Below are 18,025 nucleotides of genomic sequence, written 5' to 3'. Positions count from 1 at the left end.
CTCCATAGGTTGCCCCATGTCAAGAGAGACCTGGTGCCTCTACCAGCAGTCCTCGACCTGTGACCAATCTTCCATTGCTAAGTGAGCCATTGGGAAGCATGGTTTGTTTGCTCCGTCTTACGAGCGTTTGCAAGACAGTCGTTAAGTGAATCTCTGCAATTGTGACCTGAGCAACACACAGTCGTTAAGCGAATCTGGCTTTCTCCATTGACTTTGTGCACACGGTCACAAGGCTGTTCAGGTGACGCTACGACTGTCATAAATACGAGTCAGTTGCCGAGTGGCTGCCTTCCCTTCCATTCTCAGGTCACAATTCTTCTCCAGGCACAATGCAACATCTGGGCACCAGGGGGCGCATGTGTCCCTCAGCGCTCAGGCTCCTTTGTGCCATTCCAAGAAGAGAGGGAGGAGGCGGGCCAGCCGACATTAAGTGAGACCTTTGTTAAGTGAGCTTCAGTCCATCTGACAAGCTTTTTGCCACTGTTGTTAAGAGAATCCCTGCAGCGGATAAATGCACCCCCACGGTCATTAAGCGAATCCGGCTCCCCCCCTTGTCTTTCGCTTGTCAGACAGTCGCAAAAAGGGATCGTGTGACCCCCGTCCTAAATGTGAGTCAATCACCAAGCCTCCCACTAATGGGAAGGCCGCGACGGTCATAACTGTGAAAAACGGTCGTAAAGTCACCCTTGCGAAACGAATGGTTGTAAGTCTGGACTGACTGCCGGACTTCCTGGGTCAGGTAGCCCACTCCTGCTTGGAAGGGTTCCTTTGAGGTCATCCAGCCCACCCCTTTTTGGGGCCAGAGTCCCTCCGAGTCAGTGGAGGAGAAACTGGACGGATAGATGTCGGTTTGTTATCAGGGTTCAAAAGGAGGAAACAGAGGTGGCTCATGCAGTGGGTTGGACTAGATGACCTCCAAGGTCCCTTCCAACTCTGTCGTTATGCAAGGGAAGTCGCCTGCCTGCCTGCCTGCCTGCCACACACACACACACACACACACACACACCAAGCCGGATGTTTGAGCCACCACATGGTTTGCAAAACTTTACAGCTAGTCCTCGATTTACAGTGGTTCGCTTAGTGACCGCTCAAAGTTATGTTGGTGCTAAAAAAAGGGGGCCTAAAGGACCGTTTTCACACTTACGACCGCTGTGATCATGGGATCCAAATTCAGACGCTTGCCAAGTGACTCCTATTGATGACGGGCGCAGGGTCCCGCCATCCCATTTTGCGACCGGATTCACTTAAGAACCGGATGACTCACTTAACAACTGCACGGGGAGTTGCTTAACCACAGAGGCAAGAGAGGTCGTTCAATGGGGCAAAAGCCACTTCACCAATGTCTCAATTAGCAACTGAAAGTGGGGGCTCCTGTGCCATGGGATAGACCTCAACTTACGACCACAATGGAGCCCCCAATGTCTGTCGCTAAGTGAGACATTTGTGAAATGAGTTTTGCCTCATTTTACGACCTTCCTTGCCCCGGTCATTAAGCGAACCCCTGCTGTTGTGAACTTAGTCCCACAGTTCGTTAAGATTCCCTGTGGACTTTTCCTGTCCGACGGTCACCAAAGAGGATCCAATGAGCCCCAGGACACGGCTACGAGCCTCATAAATACAAGTCCATTGCCGAGCATCCTGTTCCTGCGACCAACAGTTGTAAGTGTGAAACAACAGCCCTAAGTCCATTTTTTTTCCCAGCCCGGGTCTAAATTTGGTCACTAAACGAAACCTTGTAAGATGTCCCTTTCCTTCTAGGTTGATCTGGGGGAGCACCTGCCGCATGGCCTTGTACCCCTCCTCCAATCGGGAGGCAAGGCAGACCCCCCCGCTCCCTTCCTCGCTCATCGTAGAGTCCCCTCCCCACTGCCTCTGACCCCCCTCCCTCACCAATGTCCCGGAGAAGGAAGAGCCTCCCCAGCTTCTCTCTGCGCCCACAAAAAGGATGCCTCCCCCTTCCAATTGGGGGAGGAGGTTCCTGGAAGGAGCCCCTCCCAAGAGGCTCCTGCAGAAGCTCACGCCCCCCCCTCCAAACAAGGCAGGCTGCGTTGCCCACAAATCTGAAAGGGGGAGGGGGCATTTCTGCCGAGGCTTGGCATCCCCAGGACCCCTCCCAAGAGAACGCCACGCCAGCCTGGCAGGGGAAGTACCCCCCCTCCGCCCCCCTCCAATCGTGGCAGGGCCCCCTTCCAGGGTTGGCATGCCCCCCTCCTCAAAAAAGCCCCCCTAACAACGCTCAGCTCAAGGGGCGGAAGCTTTATCTGAAAAGCCAGTCTGGTTTTTATGGGGGTCTGTGCGGGACGGAATGCCTCTCCTCCTTCCACGGCTCAGACCTTCTTTGGCGGCGGAGGGGGGGGGCTGCTTTGTGCCACTACGAACAGCGAACAGCGAACAGCGAACAGCGGGCAGGGGGCTTTGCTGTTGTTTTGTCTCCCTCTCAGTTCTCTTGCATGCACCCAGCCCCCTCCCCTCCTTGCCCAGCCCCCTCCCCTGCAATTCTTCCCCATGTGTCTATCTCTAACCCGTTAATGGACCGTGCTCCCCCCCCGCCCCCCCGGGGAATCAGCGAGAAGCTTTCCCTCGGAGGAAGGGGGGGGGCTAAGCTGTTCCCACCTGTCCTTCCCTCCCTCCACTGCTCCCCAAAGCACAGCCCCAAGAAAATGGGGGTGGGTTTTCCTCTTGTAGAATGGTCCTCGACTTAGGACTGTTTGTTGAACGACCGTCCGCTGACAAAAGCCCCCGGACTGCTTTTCACACTTAGCGGCCATTGCGTGTCCCCGGGGTTGCGTGATCAACATTCAGACGCTTGGAAACTGACTCGTATTTATGACGGTCACGGCGTTCCCCTGGGGTCAGGCGATCCCTTTTGGCAAGGAAAGTCAAAGGGGAGGCCTGATTCGTTTAACGACTGCCTGACTCACTAGGCAATGGCAGGGATTCACTTAACCACCTAGGGAATAAAACCACCTCCATGTCGTAAAATGGAGCGCTATTCCTTTCACAACCGTCTGGCTAAAGCCACAGAAATGTCAGCCTCAAATTGTTGTCATAACTGGAGGACTACAGGAAGTCCTCAACTTACAATGTTTCACTTAGCGACTGCTCCAAGTTACAACGGCAATGGAAAAAGTGACTTGTGACTAATTTTTCGCAGTTACGACCTTTGCAGCATGCCTGAGGTCACAATTCAGACCATTGGCCACTGACTCGTATTTATGACAGTCGCAGCATCTCGGGGTCACGCCCTTTTGCAACCTCTGGACCAGCAAAAATCCATGCGGAAGTCTGATTCAGTTCCCAACCGGGGGACTGACTTAATCCACTGCCAAGGGGGAAAATTTGTCTGTATAAAACTTTTTCAATTAAAAAAAAAAAAATCCACTACCGGGAACAATCACTTAACGACGGAGGCGAGAAAGGTGGTAAAATGGGGCAAATGTCACAAAGGTCTCGCTTAATGACGGGAATGTGGGGCTCCGTTGTGGTTGCTGACATGCAGCCCTTCGCCCCAGGGAGATTACCACACGTCCCCTTTCCAGACAGAAAAGAGGGAGGAAGCCAAATGCCCCCCCCTCTGCACGTTAGACCCCCATGGGGGGGGCAGTTAGGGGGCAAAAAATGGCCCTGCCTCAGTTACCCTTCGTGGCAGCTGCAAACTCCTCCCGGGTCTGCCCTCTTTCAGACAACAGGGCCCCTTGGCTGTCCATCATGCGTTGCCCATGGCAACCGTGTTATCTGAGGGGGGAGGCGGGAGGGGTGAGCATGAGGCCACAGACGTGTCTGGGGAGGGGCAAGGATTTCCCTAAAAGGGGAAGGGGGGGAGCGCGTTGCTCCTGCCGCAGCAGCCGGCTTTGTTTACCGGCTGGCTCGAAGAAGTCGCTGACGTGGAGAGAAAGGCACCCGGGATGGGGAGGAGGGGCAGGAGGGAGGACGGCGCCTGGCCTCTGCCCCCAAAGTGGCAAGGCAAGGCGGCCCTGCCTGCATGCTGGGGAGGGGGCTGAGGACCCCACCTGCCCTGCCCTCCAAAATGGCCGATTGACCCTTGGAAGGTGGAAAACGCTCGCATGCGCACACAAAGGAGTCCACTCAAGGCCCCCCCCCCAGGCTCGTCCACTCAGCTTGCTGACCCCCACCCCTTGAAAGACCCCTGCCCAACACATCCTGTGGGTAGAGAGCTGCACCTGACCAGAGGACAGCCCTCTCTCAGTTAGGATTCCCCCCCTCCCACCCGAGCAGCTCTCCCAATTTCCAAAGGGATCAAGCCACCACAATTCTCCCCCCCCCAAGACCCCTCCCAGCTGAGAGGATCGGGCCCCGCAGGGTGGCGTGCACGGAGGACGAAGACCCAACCCCCATCCTTGGGAACTGGCCAGCCCAGCTGCATCTCCCGGTGGCCCCAAGCTGATCCAAAACGTGATCCCGACCAGTGGGTCCCCAACCTTTCCGGCTTTGTGGATCGGCAGCGGGGGTGGGACAGGGGATGGTCCCATGGAAGTGGCAGTCAGACAGGCGTGAGGCTCTTGGCCTCTCGTGCGAATAGAACTGCGCCCGATGTGCTCGGCTGCCACTTCCACGGTTCCGAAGGGGCCGCGTCCTGGGATTGCGCCGTGGCTGAGGGTTGTGGATCCCTGATGTGGAGCCAAAGAAGGTGGACCAGGAGGGAGGTGCCCAACCCCCTCCTCAAATACCATCAGAAGGCGGCCACTGTCCTGTGGGGGGAGGGGAGGTTGGCCCAGGACCACCCTCTGATTCTGCTGCTGCAGTAGAGGGGCTGGGAAATACATGGGACCCAGGTCGGACGTCAGTCCTTGCCCATTCAAGGTCATGCAGACTTCCCTTTTTCAGGCTAAGGTGGGCGGGTGGCCCCCCTCCTCACCCTGCAAGCCCCATTCGCTGGGTGATCCGCCCATGGGGGGGGGAGTTAAAGGCCCCCCCGTGGCCGCCGGTATCGGCTGTGGTGGCCCTTTGGCTGCCTCGGTTCCCAGGCAGAACAGGTGATTCCGGTGCAGCCCCAGAGCCAGACTCTCCCCCCAACTAAATTTTGGGGCACCCCCTATGGGAAGCAGGCGAGACCACCGCAAGGGCGGACTCCGCTGCGTCTCTTTCTTCAACGGGCTTCGTTACCGTTTGCTGCGCCCGGATGGAGAGAAAACTATGGATTAATCTCTCGGCTGACCCACATAAGCGGGGGAAGGAGGGGGGGAAGGAGGGGGGGCAAAAAGGAGCCTTAGGGCACCACCGAAAGAACCCCAGCTTCACCCTTAAATTCAGGGGGGGGGATTCCGTGGGGCCCTGCCCAGAGAGACCCCAACCAAAAGCATCCGGAGGAGGAGGAGGAGGAGCAAACCGGCAGGCAGAGATGGCCGGATGTCTGCTGGTCCGAAGGGAGTAGACGTAATCCTCGAGTTACAACAGCTCATTTAGTGACCGGTCGATGTTACCAGGGCACTGCACAAAGGACCGTTGTTCACACTTAAGACCGTCAGCACATCCCCACAATCAGGAGATCTACATTTGGATGCTTGGGCAACGAATGCCACTCATGACGCAGGGTCACGCGATCCCCTTTCGCGACGTTCAGACAAACAAATCCAATTCTCTCTTACTAGCATAAACAACCGCCGGGATTCACTTAACGACCATGCCACGGAAGGTGGCTCACTTAGCCACAGCCTCACTTAGCGACAGAAATGGGGGGGATCCATGGCGTTTGTACGTTAGACGTCAGAAGGCTCCAAAGCCGCGAACCTTCTCCCTCCCTCAGTGGGAACTAGCCTACCGATCAGAAATATTTATGGGACGGGGAGGCCAAGAGGGAGGGGGGGCAGAGAAAATGGGGAGGGAACGGGGGGGGCAGCCCACACCCCCATGCTGGAGAGGAGCAGAGCACAAACGAAAGAGACAAGAGCAAAGCCGGGACGGACGGAGGGACAAACAACTCAGCCACAAAGCTCCTTGCCAACAGCAGCTGGAGGAAACACAACAGCATCTCCAAGGCCTGACAGGCCACAGCAGCCTGTAAACACACCCAGCGACAAAGGGGAGGGTGGAGAGCAATGACCCCCCCCCTGCTGCCGTTGCTCTGTGGAAGGCCTTTTCCCCAGCCCCTGTGTGTCTGTGTCTGAGGCAGCCCCCTCCCCCTGCAGCCCTCTTGAAGGCAGGATAAACAGAGGGGGCCCAGACCCACGTGTCTGATGGCTTATCTTCCTGGGGTCCCAGTGGGATCCAGGCTGAAATTCCATCCTTCCTACAGAAGGAAACCCCCACTCCCCACCCCCCACCCCCACCAGGGACAGCAACAGGCAACAGCTGGAGTCCCATGCAGAAGAAGCTAAAAAAGCAATCGGAAGCCCATCACCATCTTCTGTGGAACGAGAGGCCACCCTGAATTCCTAGAAAGGCTCCTCCTTCTGCTTGATAGAATCATAGGACTGGAAGGGGCCTCTCCTGGAGATCTTCTAGTCCAACCCCCCCCCCCCCCGGCTCAAGCAGGAGACCCTCACAGTCATAGAAGGACAGAGTTGGAAGGGACTTCGGAGGCCATCTAGTCCAACTCCATGCTCAAGCAGGAGACTCTTGCAGAATCACAGAGTTGAAAGGGACCTTGGAAGTCATTTAGTCCAACCCCCCCTGCTCAAGCAGCAGACCCTGTACCAAGGGTGTCAAACTGGATTTCTTCGAGGGCCTGATCAGCATTGTAACTCTCCTCCACGGGCTGGCAGGAGGTGGAGATGGTACAGATGCCTCCTGCAGCACCCTGCTAGCCAAAACAGGAAACAGGGGTGTGTGTGAGGCCCCCCGCTACCCATTTTTGGCCTCCACAGCCTCCTGCAGCACTCTGCCAGCTGAAATCGGGCTGGGGGGTGGCGGCGATCACCCCTTGGCCCAGTAGTGGGCAGTGGCACGCAGGTTGGGGACCCCTGCCTTAAAGCCATCTCTGGGAAATAGAAGCTGGAGGTGGAAGGCTGGAGAGAGCCGTGGGGCACTCTGAAGACCCCGGAGGGCCAGCCTGCCAGCGCATAACTGCATACCAGTGCAGGGGGCATACTGGGAGGGGTTGGGGGCAGAAGGTGGGAAGGATTAAAGGTTGGTCCCAATAGCAACAGGCACCTTGGGTGTGCTCCCAAAACAACCGAAGCACTGCTGGGAACGCTATCGGCATTGACAAATTCACCGTTGGTCAATTGTAACTACAGGCAGCCCAGAATGGCTGAAATCACGCGACCGTGTTTTCAACAATGTCAAACAACCACATTTCCCTCCACAGGGAGACAAACTGGACTCGATAGGTTGAGAAAAATGCCTAATCCAGCCTGACCATCCGGCTGGAACATCTGTACAAACCATAATAACCACCGGCCTTGTCCAAATCCCCATTAGTCAATTGCAAAAGGGCTGCTTTATTGGGAACAGCTGACATCCTGCGACAATCCCTTTAATACCATTCAAGAGGGATATCTGCCTATCTGCAGACTTTGGGAAGGACTCCAGAGGTGGACCGAAAGGCCAAATCCAGCCTGGCTGACCACGGGACAAACTCTCATGAAAAAAACGCTCATCTTTGCTACAATTATTGCAATTTCGATAGAATAAGCATTTTACATCCTTGGTTGTTTTCCAAGAGCCTATTCATCCTCTTTATGCTCCCGCCTCTTGCGGGTAAAGAGGTGGTATGAAATTCGATAAAAGATTTAAACAAGGCAGGATATAAATAAATAAACAGACGGTGCAAAGTCTCCTTGAGACCATGGAAAAAATAATCCAGGTGGCATTTTAGCTTATTTTCGATGCAAGAAATTAACCGGTGCCTTCAATGGCCGGAATAGGCTTCTCCAAATCCCCACGGAATTAAGTCCACATTAAAAAAAAAAAACCCAAGAGGAAAACGTTGGTAGAGACAATGTACATTCCTGAAACTCCCCCCCCCCCAAAAAAATGTTTGCATTGTGCCAAGATTGGACACGTCTAGTAAAGGCTCTCCTGCTAAAGCTAGATGACCTCTAGGGTCCCTTCCCACTCTGTCCTTCTGTAATTATATAAGCAGTGGTGGGTTTCCTTTTTTCTCCGGTTCACCCGATCCGGGCCAAACTTGCAGAAACCCACTTCTGTCCGTAAGGGTCTCCAGCTTGAGCAGGGGGCTGGACTAGAAGACCTCCAGGGTCCCTTCCGTGATTCTGTGCTAATGAAAATTGGCACACCGAATGCCCGTTTGGAGAAAGCGATCAGAGGAGGCCATTCGACGCCTCCAAGCCAGGAAAAGAAAAAAGTTTATGAATGGAAAATTGGGAAACACACAGAATATGTGGGTTTCTGCAACGGAAGACGGACGTACCCATGGCTGCATGGCAGGATAGCCAACACTGGGAGGTCTCCCCCTAATTCCTGCAGGAGGAGGAGGAGGAGGAGGAGGAGGAGGAGGAGGAGGAGGAGGAGGAGGAGGAGGAGGAGGAGGAGGAGGAGGAGGAGGAGGAAGGAGGAAGGAGGAAGGAGGGGCACTGAGCACATGTGCTCTGGCCAGGGAGAGTTTTACCGCAAGTATTAAAGATCTCAACAAACTCGAACCCGGGGCCCTATCCAACAATGTGAAATTTAACATGAAGAAAACCAAGGTTTTACACCTAGGTGGAAAAAACCAAAGGCACAAGTACTAAGTAGGCAAAACACAGCTCAAAAACAGGAGCTGGGAGATGGACTTTGGAGTCCTAGTGGATGATCCCTTAAACACAAGCCAGCAGCCGAAAATGCTAAAACCGTCCTCGGTGGTCTAAGCAGAGGCATAGAATCAAAATCACATGAACCGCTAGTACTGCTTTGTAAAGCCTTAGTAAGGCCACACCTGGAAAACTGCAACTAATTTTGATCACCAGATCACAAAAAAGTTGCTGAGACTTTGGGAGAAGTGCAGAGAAGAGCACCTGAGACGATGGAGATCTAAACATAGGAAGAATGCTGCAGGATTTGGGTCTGGTTAGCCTGGAGAAAAGAAGGAGTAGGGGGAGGACAGGATAACATTTGGGGTCCCCAAAGAAGTGGGGGTGGGGGCGGACTTATTCTCCAAAGCACCAGGAGGCAGGACGAGAAACAATGGATGGAAACTAATTGAGGAGAGAAGCAACCTGGAATTAAGGAGCAACTTCCTAACAGGGAGCACCATTAACCAGTGGAACTGCTTGCCACCAGATGTTGCTCCATCACTAGAGGTTTTTAAGACTGGACAGCAATTTTGTCTGGTATGGTATAGGTTCTCCTGCTTGGGCAGAGGGTTGGACCAGATGACCTCCAAGGTCCTTTCCAACTTTGTCACTCTATGATTCTGTAAGGGTCTCCTGCTTCAGCTGGGGGATGGTCTAGATGACCTCCAAGCTCCCTTCCAACTCTATGATTCTATAAGGGTCTCCTGCTTCAGCTGGGGGATGGTCTAGATTAGGGGTCACCAATCTTTCGGACCTCAGGGACCACTACATTCCTAATTTTAAATCCTGCGGACTGCTAATATGATTTTTTTTTAAAGCTAAACAGTATTTAATACAATATTTTCAAAATGCAAATGTTTTTTCTGCCAACCACCAACATTTTCTCAGGGACCACCAGTTGGTGACCGCTGGTCCAGATGACCTCCAGGGTCCCTTCCCACTCTGTCATTCCATGATTCTGTAAGGGTCTCCTGCTTGAGCAGAGGGCTGGACTAGGAGACCTCCAAGGCCCCTTCCAACCCTGTGATTCTGTTATTCTCCTGCTTGAGCAGGGGGTTGGGCTAGATGACCGCCCCAGCCCCATTTCCAGCTCTGTTCCCATTGAGGCCGGAAGGGGGAATCCCCTCCAAGCGAGGCCTGGATCGGGAAAGTGAGCCAAGCCAGGGAGGCTTTTTAATCCACCCGACCGACCGATCCCTCTCGCGAAGGGCGAAGGTTAATTGCAAACATGGGGACGAGAGCAAACAAACACGACACAACCCGCTGGGTGGCCGCCCCTGCGGTGCCTCCTTCAGCAACGACTCCTCCTGTGAGTGGGGCCTCCCCCACGTGCACATCAGCTGCTGTGTCAACTGAACGACAACCAACCCCCCCTTCCCCCCCCCGCTGCCTCCTCTGCCGCGACCGAAGAATTTGAAACATTTTCCCTCGGCTGCGGCAACATTCGCACGCAACTCCAAGTGGGGGTCCCTCCTGGCGGGGAGTTGCCTGCCGCACTTACAACTAAGCGTTGGGCTCCATCGGCATCAAGATTGTTGAACCTGGAATTCCCTTGAGTGGGGATGAGTGGGGGTTGGACTAGATGACCTCTTGAGGTCCCTCCCAAGGCTGTCGCTCTAGGATTCTCTATTCTGCCCAATGGAGCCCCAAATATCCTGCGAAGCAAGCCATTTGTTAAGTGAGTCTTGCCCTGTTTTACGACCTCGTGGTAAAGCCGATACCGTAATAACTCGGTTGTTAAGTGAACCGGCTCTTCCCCAGTGCTCGTCAGACGGTCTCAAGTGAAGATCGCATGACCTCGGGACCCAGCGACAGTCGTAAGGACGAAGCCCTTGCCTCCGGACTCCCCATCGCAATTCTACAAAACAGCCCTCCGTCCACCATCTTCAACTGTCACTAAACGAACCATCATAAAACCGAGGATTGCGTCAGAAGCTGAAAAAATAAACCCAGCCGCTGAATTTCTCCAGCCACGGAAACATCCCCCCCCGCCCTGAACTACAGCGCAGGGTTCAAAGCAACGCAATCGCCTCATGCTATTGTGTTCATTCACAAAACCGGACACACAACTGAAACCGGGCTGAAAACAGGACAGGATGAAAGGCGGAGTTGTGCTCATTTGTGTGTGTGTGTGTGTGTGAAACAAGACATTTTTTCCCTTTGCAAGCGGCTTTTGCAATCCCAGCCCAAAATGTCAAGGATGAAAATTCAACAATTTCAGATTGTGTCAAATAAAACCCCTGCAAAATCATTTGTAGCCCTCCCCCCACAAAGAAGTTGCGCTTTTCGCACAACTTTGTGTGTAGGTCGCAACGTCCAGGGTGAGCTTGTTGGAAACCTTGACACACTTGCGAAACGTTGAACAAAAAACCCCATTCCTTGGAAAACTGGGATTCTTCCCAAAAATGTCGTTTTGACACATTCTGACAACTTATGATTGACAGAGGAGGAAAATTCAATTGTTGTACAAATTAAAATAACCCAAGAAACAACCACAAAACTTCCAAACATTATTTCTTTTTTTCCCTTCAAGGTTCTCCTTTACGATGCTTCGCTTAGTGACCATTCCAAGTTACAACAGCACGGAGGAAAAGGGACTCAGGACTGTTTGTCATCCTTGCGACCGACTCGCATTTATGACGGTCGTGGCATCTCGGGGAGCCTCAGCCATGGAAATCTTTTATCGGTCATCCCCAATTTATGATGCTTCACTTAGTGACCGTTCCAAGTTGCAACTGCACTGAAGAAAAGGGACTCAGAGGTCATCTAGTCCAACCCCCTGCACAAGCAGGAGACCCTTACAGATGACAGAATCACAGAGTTGGAAGGGACTTCAGAGGTCATCTAGTCCAACCCCCTGCTCAAGTAGGATAGCCTTGTAGAAATACACAGTTTGAAGAGACCCTGGAGGTCATCCAGTCCAACCCCCTGATCAAGCAGGAGTCCCTTACAGAATGACAGAATCACAGAGTTGGAAGGGTCTCCGGAGGTCATCCAGTCCAACCCCCTGATCAAGCAGGAGTCCCTTACAGAATGACAGAATCACAGAGTTGGAAGGGTCTTCAGAGGTCATCTAGTCCAACCCCCTGCTCAAGTAGGATAGCCTTGTAGAAATACACAGTTTGAAGAGACCCTGGAGGTCATCCAGTCCAACCCCCTGATCAAGCAGGAGTCCCTTACAGAATGACAGAATCACAGAGTTGGAAGGGTCTCCGGAGGTCATCCAGTCCAACCCCCTGATCAAGCAGGAGTCCCTTACAGAATGACAGAATCACAGAGTTGGAAGGGTCTTCAGAGGTCATCTAGTCCAACTCCCTGCTCAAGTAGGAGACCCTTATAGGAATACATAGTTGGAAGGGTCTTCGGAGGTCATCTAGTCCAGCCCCCTGCTGGAGACCCTTACAAATGGTGTCCCTGCCCACCCGCCTGCCTGCCCCGAGTGCGCCACTCACCGTCCTTCCGATAGAAGCAGATCTCCACCTTCCGCTCCTCGGAGCCCAGCAGGGCCTGGGTGATCTGTGCCGTGGAGCTGGTCTGGGTGCGAGGGCCGTAGAGGAAGTCGCAGGTGCACGGCTTCTGCATGACCTCGGCCCGGGTGTAGCCGCAGAGATCACAAAACCCATCGTTGCAGTAGATGATGGCACAGTTCTCCACACGGGCGTTGGCGATGATGAACTTGCGGCCTGCGTGGGAAAGAGAACAGGAGACTCATACAGAATAAGAGAGTCGGAAGGGACCTTGGAGGTCATCCAGTCCAACCCCTGCTCAAGCAGGAGTCCCTTAAAGAAGGATAGGGTTGGAGAGAGCCTTCGAGGTCATCTAATCCAACCCCCAGCTCAAGCAAGGGAGAGACCCACACAGAATCACAACTGTTTGGTTCTGTCACTCGGTCGGGGTCTCCTGCTCGAGCAGAGGGTTGGACTAGATGACCTCCAAGGGTCCCTTCCGTCTCTGCGATTTTACGATTCCGCCAGGGTCTCCTGCTTCAGCAGGAGGTTGGACTAGATGACCACCGAGGCAGAGGCTCAATGCTGGGATCAGCCAGGAGAGGGATAGCAAGGACTCCGGCAGGGCTAAAGGCTGGGCCCTGGTCTTGGATTCAAATCCTGACCCCAGGCCTCAGTTTCCCTCCTGGGCCGCTGGGCACAATAAGGGCCCAAATGAACCCTCCGTGGAGTGTGGGGGCTGCCACTCAAGGGTATGCACTGAGCCCCCTCCCCAAAACACACACACGCACACACACACACACGCACACACACAGAGCAGCCGGAGGGAGAGGAGGGGGCTGTGAGGGAGGAAGAGATGGAGCCGGCCACCCTCTCCCACGCTGGCAGGGCCTCCCGGGGGGGGGGGTCTGCGAGAAACCGTTTCCCCCTTCCCAGCCTCGGAGGAGAATGACGGAAGGGGCCTTGGAGGTCTTCTAGTCGAACCCCCTGCCTTAAATCCACCTGCCCTCCGGCGCCCCCTCGGCCTTCATCGGCCAGGCCGGCCTCCTAGCATCCCTCGTCCGACGGGACCCCCGCCCCCCCGTTCCCCCCCCCCGAGAAAAAGCTGCCGTGGACCCTCCTGGCGTTCAACGGACCGATTGGTTCTCCGCTGCCCTCGCCCCTCTTCGGGCCCGCAGGGAAGACGGACCCGGCGCCCCGAGAGGGTCTCCCGCCCCTCCTGCGACCCGGCTCGCCCTCCCTCCTCCTTCTCGGGCTCCACGGGGAGAGTCAGAGGGAGGGCACGGGCCGTCGCCGCTCCCGGGGCAGCCCTCCTCCACCTGTCGTGGCAAGACCCCCTTCCCTCTTCGGCCGGCCCCACTTACTTTGCCCCTCAAACTTGCGGATGATGGTGTCCAGGAAGGTGTTCTGGGGGGCCACGTGCCCCCGCCGGACCGGCATGCTGTAAGCCCATGGGGGAGGGTCGCCCGGCCCCCGCCCCCACGCGCCTCCAGGACCCCCGACAGCGGCGACCCCCGGCCGGCCCAGCGCTGGGGCCTCACCCCGAGTCGCGACCCCCGGAGCAAAGTCTCAAGGTGGGGAGGGGGGGCGAGGCAAGGAAGACCCTCTCCCCAGCCCCCCCTAGCCCCGATCCTCTGGGGCGCCCTTGATCCTTCTCGGTTTGAATCCGGGCCGGACGGGATGGGGGGTCTCTAGAGTCCCTGGAGCCCCCTCCCCGAGCCGGGGTCTCCGCCTGGATGGGACGGGCGCCGATGCCGAGCCTTATTTAGGAAAAGGCGACGGAGCGGTGGGGCTGGAGAAGGGAGGGGGAGGGAGGGGGGAAGCCAAGCAGGCAGAGAGGGAGGGCGGCGGAGGGGGCGCAGCTGGCCGCTTCTTCTCGGGCTTCCCCCCAGGTGCGAGGGGGGACTCGCTCGCCGTGCGGGGTCTCGAACGGCCCGATCGCAGTAGCTCCGGCGGTCCAGAACGGCGAGCGAGGAAGAGGAGGGAGGATGTTGGGGAAAGGGGGGGGGGTGATGAACTGAATCGTGGGCGGAGCCTGGGCACCTCTCAGCCAATGGCAACGGCCGCCACCCGAGCCTTAACGGGGTGGGGAATGAGGGGGGGGGCGCCCGTCAGCGGCTGGCTCAGCCGAGCCCCGGAACCTGTCGGCAGCTGCGAGGCGGGTCTTGGCTCGCGGGCGAGAAGGATGGAGGGGATGATGCCTCTGAGCCGGGGCAGAGTGCCTTCTCTGGTTTGGGAGGGGGTCTCAAAGGGAGGGGGTCGGGAGGGAGGGTCTCTTTTCTCTGCCCAAAGGGGTCTAGGCTGCTCGTGGAGGTGCCCTCCCCTCTCCAAATCCCCTCCGGGGGGGGGGCTGAGGGTGGGGAGAGCAGCGACAGCACAACCCCTCCCCTCCAGCTTTCCAGTCAGGAGACTGGCTCCGAGCGGACCCCTCCCCAGATTTGGCCAAAGCTAGTCCTTGCCAACTGGAAAAGGGCCAGCTTGAAGGGAACCAGAGAGGGGGGGGGTAACAGGCCCTCCACCGCTGAGAATGACCCAGCAGTTTGTTCTTTGAGGGGGCAAAAGGGGTGGAGCCTCCAGGCCCCCTCCCCTCCCCCTCCTTTTGGTCAAAGTTGACCTGCAGAGACTCACCCAGAGCTGGGGGGCAGTGCTCGCCTGGCACCTGGGTGACCCAAATGGGTGCATTTTTTTTCAGTTACACTGTCAAACTTTGAACGGGCACTAAATGGACCAGTCGTAAATAGAGGACTCCCCGGTTCTGGCTCTGATGTTCAAGCCAATCTACTCCCCCCCCACACACTCACATATAAAATGTGAATTTATTTCAAACTTTCTTCCTTAAAAAGTGTTCCCTGAACCGGAACAGGGAGTACTTGACTTACGACCACCTTCGAGCCAATGTCTGTCACTAAGCGAGACATTGCTTGAGGGAATTCACTCTGCGTTTCAATCTTCCTTGCCGTCATCATTAGCGGAATTGTTGCCATTGTTAAATGAGCCGCCTGGCTGTTCAGCAAATGCAGCTTTCCCCCTGGACGTCGTTTCTGGATGTCATTGTTAAGTGAATCTTTCTTCCCTGCTGACTTGCAAAAGGGGATCATGGCTGGCACAGCAACGGTCATAACTACGAGTCAGTAGCCAAGCACCTGGACTTTGATCACATGACCATGGGGAGGCTGCAACGGTCATAAGTCACATTTTTTCAGTCCCGTTGTAAGTCACTAAATGAACCATTGTAAATCAAGGAATAGTCTGTGTTCATTTCAAATGTTCCTACCTAATCTGGAAAATGGAAGACTTTGTGATTTATTCCTCCCTGAGCTGGAGAGGAGGATGCAAATTGTGGACTTCAACTCCCAGAATCCTCCAGCCAGGGAGGGGAACAATGGCAGATTGTGGACTCCGACTCCCAGAGTCCCCCAGCCAGCAGGGGGGGGGGGGGAGCAGTTGCTTTTTCTACTTTTCATTTCTTGTTTTAATGAATAAATCGATAGGATGGGGTGAATTCATTTTAGCTAGACCGGTTGGGCCTCCGCCTGCAAGAATTTGCAGGTCTTTGGAAAGACTTCCCGGCAGAGTCAAACGCAACCCCTCCGTCAGCTGACCACAAAAGTCGGGCCGACAGGATGCGGTTCTCACACTGCCCTGAGTTACACACCGCCAAGCCTCCCTCTGACCGGAATTAAAGAAGGCTGATGTGGCGATTAGCCGAAGCTGTGGTTAGAGGCATCCAGCGGAAGGTCCGGCAGGGAGCAAAACCGAACTTTGGCTTAGTTTTAAAAAAAGACTCAAACGCTATCAACCTATATCGCCCGTCCACAACCTTCCCAGCTCAGTAGCCGGACCGGGTATGGGATGAGGAGGAGGGTATGTGAGTGGCAGGGACAGATGTGTGTGCGCCACTCCATTTCTGTGAGCGGCAGGGTGCATCCTGCCCTCGTGCGAATAGGGCTTCGTGCGCGAGCGGAGAGCAAGGACTTGCACTCCCGCAGGAAACTCCACTCACGCAAGACGTAGGCCCTTACGCTCACACACAAAGCTTCACTCGCACGAGACGCAAGCAATTGCGCTCGTACATGAAACTCCCCTCGGCCGAGAGGGAGGCACTGACGCTTGCGTGTGAGGCCTCATTCCCATAAGCGGGGGTGCTTGAGTGGAGGTCGGTTATCCTTGTGCGCAATGCGTCCTCCACTCACGTGAGCAGAGGTTTGCACGAGTGCATGTGCTAGCGAACCGCTTGAGCAAGTGGAACATTGTACGCGCACGCTTGGTCATTTCTCCTGTGGCCCCATTTCGAACAAGCTGCAGCCAGGTAGATTGGGGACCCCCGAGTTACACAGTGTAATAGGAAAAAGGGGTCCCTGTGGATTTTACTCCGTTAATTGTTGCCGAATAGAGAGGGCGGCGTCATCTCCCTTTCAAGGCCCTTTTGCCAGCGCTGTCGGAAGAGATTTCGGTGGTTGCGTGTCCAACATGACATCACAGCGCTCTGTTACTTTCCCACCAAAGTGGTGCCTATTGATCTAGTCACATTTACATGCTTTTGAACTGGGAGGAGCTGGAGTGAGGATGGGAACACGCCCCATATCCTGGCGCTCAGGTCTCGAACCCAGGCTGCCAGCTTTCCAGCCAGAGAGGCCCCCCCCCCCATGCCATTGTGGCTTATAGGAGAATGAAGTAGAATTAAAGACTGAATGGGGTATTATGGGATGGCGTTGCTTTGTATACCTATGCGACGATCATGATACTTTGTCAGCAATCAGCAATTCTCTTTCCTTTCCCTTTTGTAAATTGGTACAGAGCAGGGGGTTAGACTGGATGACCTCAAAAGTCCCTTCCAACTCTGTCATTCTATGACTCTGTCAGGGTCTCCCGCTTGAGCTGGGGGTTGGGCTAGATGACCTCCGAGGTCCCTTTCACCTCGGTGATTCTGTAATTGTGGGCTTTCCAAGCTCTCTGAACACCGGCAGGAGAGCCGAGGTCCCCTGGTTGCCACTTCGGGGCCCACACAACTCCTGGGGGAATCTCACGAGTGGAAAAAGGGACGGTCACACCTCCCACACCGCCTGCCAATTAACCCAGGGAGCGAAGTGCCTCATGTTCGCCGGAGCATCGGAGAAACAAAACCAGACCGACGTTTTTTCCCCAAGGCCCCGAGGAGAGTAAACAGCCTTGAACCCAGGGGGGACGGCGCGGGATGTGTCTGTAGAAGAAGAAAAGTGGGTGGGGCTGAGCCAAATCACACGCACACACGCACACACATACACACCCTCCAGCATCTGTGGAGAGGTTCCATCATCCACATCACGGTTGCCCCCAAAGTGCTTTTTCTTTAAACAACAACCACAACCACTGATTTTATTTTGTCGTTTCAAATGGTTCACTCCTTCATTTCTCGTCCGAGAATTGGGGATGGGTCAGCGAAGAGGAAAGAAGGACCGGGGGAGACGGACAGACGTGAAAGTGGACTGCCAGTACTTGAGCGGCTGCCCCCAAAGAAGAGGGGGTCCACTTGTTTTCCAAAGCACCTCCGGAAGGCAGGATGAGAAACAAAGGATGGAAACTAATCGAGTAGAGAAGCTTCTCTACTGGAATGAAGGAGAAACTTCCTGACAGGGAGGACAATTAATTAATCAGTGGAACTGCTTGTCACCAGAAGTCGTTGGTGCTTCGTTGCTGGAGGTTTTGAAGAAGAGACTGGACAGTCACCTGTCTGAAATGATACAGGGTCTTCAGCCTGAGCAGGGGGTTGGACTAGAAGACCTCCAAGGTCCCTTCCAGTTCTATTCTGATAGATGAGAGAGGGGGGAGGAGGGAGGGAAAGAGAGAGAGAGAGAGAGAGAGAGAGAGAATGAATAGCTAGCTAGACAGACAGACAGACAGACAGAC

General features: G+C 55.1%; 1 protein-coding gene across 1 annotated transcript in view; it reads right to left on the bottom strand.

Annotated features, from left to right (window-relative positions):
- The window catches only part of LOC309402125 (voltage-gated inwardly rectifying potassium channel KCNH2-like), a 38,806-nt gene extending 24,726 nt beyond the window's left edge, over positions 1 to 14,080 (bottom strand). The window contains exons 1-2 of the mRNA XM_081971721.1: positions 13,504 to 14,080; positions 12,142 to 12,376 (exon numbers count right to left, since the gene is read on the bottom strand). Coding sequence (XP_081827847.1) covers positions 12,142 to 12,376; positions 13,504 to 13,579 — 311 coding nt within the window. The 5' untranslated portion in view covers positions 13,580 to 14,080. The remainder of the gene's footprint in view (positions 1 to 12,141; positions 12,377 to 13,503) is intronic.
- Positions 14,081 to 18,025: the final 3,945 nt, after the last annotated feature.

This window comes from Natrix helvetica (assembly GCF_964273705.1).
Source record: "Natrix helvetica genome assembly, chromosome: Z".
In the NCBI taxonomy this organism is placed as follows: Eukaryota; Metazoa; Chordata; class Lepidosauria; order Squamata; family Natricidae; genus Natrix; species Natrix helvetica.
The sequence above is the reverse complement of the archived record's forward strand: the minus strand, read 5'-3'. Positions and strand labels throughout refer to the sequence as shown.